At 41.9% G+C, this 6,064-nt stretch overlaps 1 protein-coding gene across 1 annotated transcript in view; it reads left to right on the forward strand.

Moving 5' to 3' along the window:
* adcy2b (adenylate cyclase 2b (brain)) overlaps nt 1–6,064 on the forward strand; it is a 46,541-nt gene that overhangs the window by 7,013 nt on the left and 33,464 nt on the right. The window contains exons 2-3 of the mRNA XM_034892749.1: nt 3,087–3,268; nt 4,218–4,367. Of these exons, the coding sequence (XP_034748640.1) occupies nt 3,087–3,268; nt 4,218–4,367 (332 nt within the window). The remainder of the gene's footprint in view (nt 1–3,086; nt 3,269–4,217; nt 4,368–6,064) is intronic.

Below are 6,064 nucleotides of genomic sequence, written 5' to 3' on the forward strand. Positions count from 1 at the left end.
ACAGCAATGAACCTTTCAAATGTAACCTGTAAAACCACCAAAACAATGAAGCAAGAAAGACTGGACATGCTAAACTTGCAGCTTACATCAGAGCAGACGACCTACTGTATTCCGTAGGCTACCTTATACATCCCAGCTGTAGTATTTTTGGTAAAGGAAACAGCAACATAATAACAAGTCAGCATGTAAGCTCTACCGAATGCAAGCAATAGCAGGTTTGACATTTCCTGCCCCATTGAAGCACACAGTAAATTAATTCACGACTAAGAATAACGAAACCCTAATAATTAACATCTGACACATTTGTGGAGTATGTGCTCATGAGTGTGCTTTACAGTGTGTGTGTGTCGAGAGTGAAGAATTAATTTCACATGTGACAGGTGTTAATGAGGCCTGATGAGAGCTGGAGGTGAGCAGATCAGCAGACAGACACATTAGTCTTCAGCGCCAGACTCCTCCTTTCTCTGTCTCAGGAATCCTATTTTCTCAGTCTAGCGCCCTGTCCCCCCTATTCATCACATCCCATTTTCTCTCCCCTGCTTCTCCACCTGCCTCCTCCTCTGACCCCCTTCCCCTACCCCACCATGCCCACATTTTCTCTCTCCCCTCTGTCTTTCTCTTCGTTCCTTCCCACTCTCCTCTGAGATATTTTTATCATCAGCCACCTGTGAGAGCATAATCATTCTGCATTATTAATCCCTCTATTCTGCTCCCATGGCTCAACAACTTACACCCCTCTATGTCCATCTCTCTAGATATATCTATCTACAGTATCTAGCTATGTATGTACAGTATGTATGCATGTATGTACTGTATGTATCCATCTATGTATCTATCTGTCTATCTATCTATGGTGAGTTGGAATGACAGGGAAGGTAAGACAGGAAAAGCTAGAAACAAAAAAAATGAGGACAGTAAAAGAGAAAAGAGAGAATAAAATACACTTGTAAGAGAGCAAAAATGAAAAGTGAAAAGAGAACAGCTGGATTTGCAGCCCGCTCAGTGGGTGAGATTGATTGTTATTACTGAGGGAACAGCATGTCTGATGGAGAACACAGAGCTAATGACAGTGAAGGTCTGAAAGAAAGAGAGAGAGGGGGGGAGATAGAGATGGAGAAAAATGTTGTTTGTTCTGCCTTATACAGTATATGTAAAGAATCCTTAGGTTCCTTGAAAAGTCCCTTATGCTCGCCTGCTCACCCTTCTTCCATTCATATACAAAGAAATGACTTTTCCACATACAGCCATGTCTGCTTCCATTTAGCTTCATTGGTCTGGGCTTTATTCAATTTCTCTGAAGGCCACGGCTAATTCCAGAAGGCAGATTGAACATAGCCGGCCACACCTGGTTCCTTAGAATCATGTTGCTGTGTGTGTGTGTGTGTTGGCGCATTGTCATTCAAAAGACAAGGGTGCTTGCATCCAGAAATGCTTCTCCAGCTTTTCCATCCAGCTCATAAATGCTAAAGTGAGCAAAAAGCAAACATTTTTGATGTGTGTATTCAAGGATGCACACGTGTGCGCCTGTGTGTATGTACGGAGGCAAGTATGCTGCTTTTGTCTGAAACACAAAGGAGGGTTGGGTACTCGGAACAAGAGTGCAAGAAAGTAATTGAAGAAGCTGAAGTGAGGTGATGGCTACAGCGCCCATCTTGAAGTGTTTAAAGGTTTATCAGGATTCAGGCCGGTGTGCCGTGGAGGTGATGTGTGTCTGCGTCCGTCATCGATTCCCACAGCAACCCAAACAGACTGTGTGTGACACACTCTAACTGCCCTCAGTCCTACGGTTTTTGTAGAAGTGGAAGTTCAGTGTTATGTCCAGGACCTTCAAAACGCTGCATCTGCTCCGACGTCATCCTCCTCCCCTGTTGGTTCCCCTAGCAACTGAAAGCCACACAGAACACCTCTCTGCTCTCTGTGTTCAGGTCTTCTTTCAGAAGGAACTCGGCCATCCAAACATTCACTTATATCCAATGTTCTAGTCATGTTCTTGCTTGATAAAACGCACATAAGTGGTGGGAGCGATAATTTGCTTGTAACACTTCACCAGGTAACCTGTCTCTGCAAATAAAGTTCATAATGTTGATGTCATAAACAATGTGAGTAGCCTGTGAAGAGCTCTTCCTGGCTTCCTGGTACTTTTTTATTTTTTATTTTTTTTAGCCAATGTGATTAGTTCCAAGCTGTCACTCTCAGTGGATTTGTGTTTGTAGACCGACTCTCTGAAGCTGAAAGACACAGGAAATAAACAGACCGGCAGGAAGGTCAAAGTTCATCTGGTGTCCCAGTTGAAGCTGTGACCCGTTTGCGCTGGTTTGCCACCAAAGCATAACAGGAAGGTGTGGACTGACAGCAGGGGAAGTGGGCAGGGACGAGGCAGAAGGTTATGGCACGGGGTATCGCTGAGCAACACAGTAGGAACACACAAATCTACACATGTGCACATCACACAGGAAAATACATACACACACACTCCCAAAGTCAGGGCAGATGGGAGGTCAGAGTGATTGGCTTTGATGGAAACCTGGAAAGAGAGAAGACTAAACACAGTAATCAAGCAGGAAGCTCCATCTAAGCATGTCCCACAGTCCTACATTCATTCCTTGTATTGAACGAAATATTTGAGATGTCATTCTATTATATTTCAGTATGCAGTTATTTGTAACGATGAGTGAGCAGCCCACTCATCTCTAATAACTTATCATAAGATCAGCAGTTTAGTATTTTTGTGAAGACCGGGCAGCCCACTTAACTGGAATATTCTGTATTTAGCCAAAAAGCAGTCAAAAAGGGAAGATGCAGAGCAAAAATCTCTATATTTGAGCATTGCTGTGGTCATTACTGCAGTATAACCATGCCTATCAGCACAAGATTGGTTGACCTATGACGTAAATGGTAATTTCCTGGAATGCATTCCACTATGCTAATAGTTCTAAATCAGACAATGATCATCATAACTGAAGACTTACATATTTCTCTCAGGCAGCAGCTGAATACTTTAATGCGCTCTGTTTACTTATATTTATAGAGCGAGGAAAAGCTGCAAAGTTGGAGATGTGAATGTTTAGACAAATGTGGCCTTTAAGTATTGTTTCCCTGTTTCCAGGTGTCCTTCTTTCTGTTCATCGTGTTTGTAGTCTACACCATGCTGCCCTTCTCTATGAGAGGGGCCATTATCGCCAGTGCCATCACCTGCTCCTCGCACACTGTCACCCTCAGCATCTGTCTGGCCTCTACCGTCACAGAACTGGAGCCTCTAGTCTGGCAGGTAAGACAGATAATTGTTCATGGAAAATGTAACTGCTGAAATCAAGAATTTACTTCCTGCTTCTATGGCAGATGTGGCCGAGTTTCTGTGAACTTCCTGTTTTGGTTCTCTGAAGGCCTAAGTCAGTGCTTCACTGCACTGTTAGCTGGTTAGTTTTTTTGAAAATGATTGGTAAAGATGTTTTATGCATGCTTAAAATTTTTAAGGGTACCACATTTTATTAAGGCCTGTCATCGTGACACAGCACATTCAGCAAAGCCTTGAGAGGCAAATGGACTGTCTTTGAATGAAGTCAGGGAACAGCTCTTCAAACACTGGTTCCAAATCTACCTTCTGTTGATTCAGTAGCACAAACAAATCCCACCACTAAACAGAAACCTCATGATGCTTTTTTAATAACACATCAAACATCACAGACCAATAAGACAAGTACATTTAAATTAAGATACAGAAACGTGCCAGATAACATAGAAAGGATTTTGGATCACATGACATGCATGAGGCTGTGACTCGCTTTCTAATCAACCATCAAAGTAAACACACTGAACACACGAACAGGATAGGCTCTCTCATCTCCCTGACGCTCTCGAACACACGCACACACACGCGCACATACACGCGCGCACACACACACACACACACACAATGGAAAAGCACAACAACAATAAAACATGCTTGGAGACGCTCATTGCCCTTGGATACAGCACTAAAGACTTACCAATTGACATGCAAGGCCAGATTTTAAATAGCTTGAGGTTGACATAGTGGTGGAAAAGCACAGTCAAAGTGTGGCCTCCGGCCTGGTTTTTATGAGCTAATAACGTGGGCTCAAGTGGAACAAGGTAGACAGTGGGGAAATTACACATACAGGTATATCTGGAACATGCGTCACCTCCTGACATTATTTTAATGCCTTCTACTTTGTGTGTGTATGTGGTGTATGTGACAGATCTTGGCCAATGTGATCATCTTCACCTGTGGCAACCTAGCCGGGGCGTACCACAAACACCTGATGGACCTGGCTCTCAAACAGACCTACCAAGACACCTGCAACTGCATCAAGTCCCCCATTAAGCTAGAGTTTGAGAAGCACCAACAGGTACACACACACACACACACACACATACACACACAGATAGATTTGAGATGAACATGGGATTAAAATCTGGTTTCTGGGAATTTACGGTGTTTTAAAGACTACAACAATTTAATAAATAACAATTTATCAGATACTTAAATTTAGAAACAACTATTCTTGACATCAACTCATTACTTTAATATCTCTACATAATCAGCAGAAGTACAACTTTTTTTTAGATCTTGGAATGGCAATGTGTGTTGGTTTGTTGGTTCACCACTTTGGTCGAGAGTGAAATGTCCCAACAAATATTGGATGTGTGGCTTTGAAATCTAGTACATGTGGTACGTTCCATTCAGAACCAATTGTGATAGTTTTGGTGAGCCACAGGTACTGGAAAAGAGCCCATATTCATTTCAAACTTGTTGCCACAATATTTCAGTTTTTGTCAGGGATGAGGAGTTGGTAAGTCAGTCATGTCTATAGAGGCATTATGCAGTGTGACATTTGCTTGACATTAGCGCCCTTACCCTGACATTAGCCCTTCTCTCCTACTAGGGAAACGATATGTAAAATGACACATTAATAGGTGGTGGTCAACACATTAGGGAATAGCTATTATTATCGTTTTTTAATTGTAAAATCTGGTTAATTTCCTTGATATAAAATAAAAAATTATCTTTAACATATTATTTTAACCCTAATGTTGTCCTCGGGTCAAATTTGACCAATTTTCAGTATCTTTTTCACAAAAAATGGGCTTTCAGAATAAGCGTTGAAAATGTCAACATTAAAAATATCTAATAACTTGGGAAAAAACTAGGGCTGTCAAAAATAGCGCGTTAACGACGTTAATTAGTTGTTTGTTGTTAATTACGTCAATTTTTTTAACGCATTTTACGCATGCGCAGTGTGACAAATTATTCAGGTCAGGAAAGTGGTTGGGAGCTAGAGGCAAGATGGAGCAAGGTGAGCAAAGTGGGCCTATTGACGGATTCAAATATAAAAAGAATGATGATGGTGCAGTTAACAAGTACAAGGTTATTTGCAAGATTTGTAACAAGGAGTTTCCATTTCACCGGAGCTGTTGTACCATGTCTTGAGGTACCATGTCAACGCCAAACATGCGTTTGCCGGTGTTCCGGTTTAACGAGAGTCCATGTTAACTGGCGACCGTCAGCCAAAAGCGTCTGTTGTTGTCGTAGTGACGACAGCTGTTGAAAACGGGAAGAGAATACGTAGCTGTCCGCGTGGATGCCTTTTTGTTAAGTTGTCATTAAAATGTAAAACATAACGACGTGTACATTATCTCTCTGATTTGTCTTTGGAGTCTAGTCTGAAGAAACTTGTCCGTCGCGTTTGGAACGTGACTTGCTGTTAAGGAAAACAGGAACACAGCGTTGCTCTTCCTGTTAATGTCTAGAATACGTTTTATTAAATACACCTTTTCGTCTTCAGAGCCTGTTTGAGTAAACACACATCACGTAGAAAAGTATTTAGCACTTTTAAAAGTAGAAAAAAATGAATAATGAGTCACAACTTGGATTCGAACTCGTAGCTGCCGTTGTGAGAAAATTTATAAGACGCACGGGCCCAACGCAACGCGCCATAACATCGTATCTGGAACTGTTGAGCATGGTTTCATATCAACTCAAACGTCACACAGCGTCTCTGAAAATGAAGAGGTAGCCAGATCAACTGGTGACCACACCACACTG

This window comes from Etheostoma cragini, chromosome 14, assembly GCF_013103735.1.
Source record: "Etheostoma cragini isolate CJK2018 chromosome 14, CSU_Ecrag_1.0, whole genome shotgun sequence".
NCBI classification, from domain to species: domain Eukaryota; kingdom Metazoa; phylum Chordata; class Actinopteri; order Perciformes; family Percidae; genus Etheostoma; species Etheostoma cragini.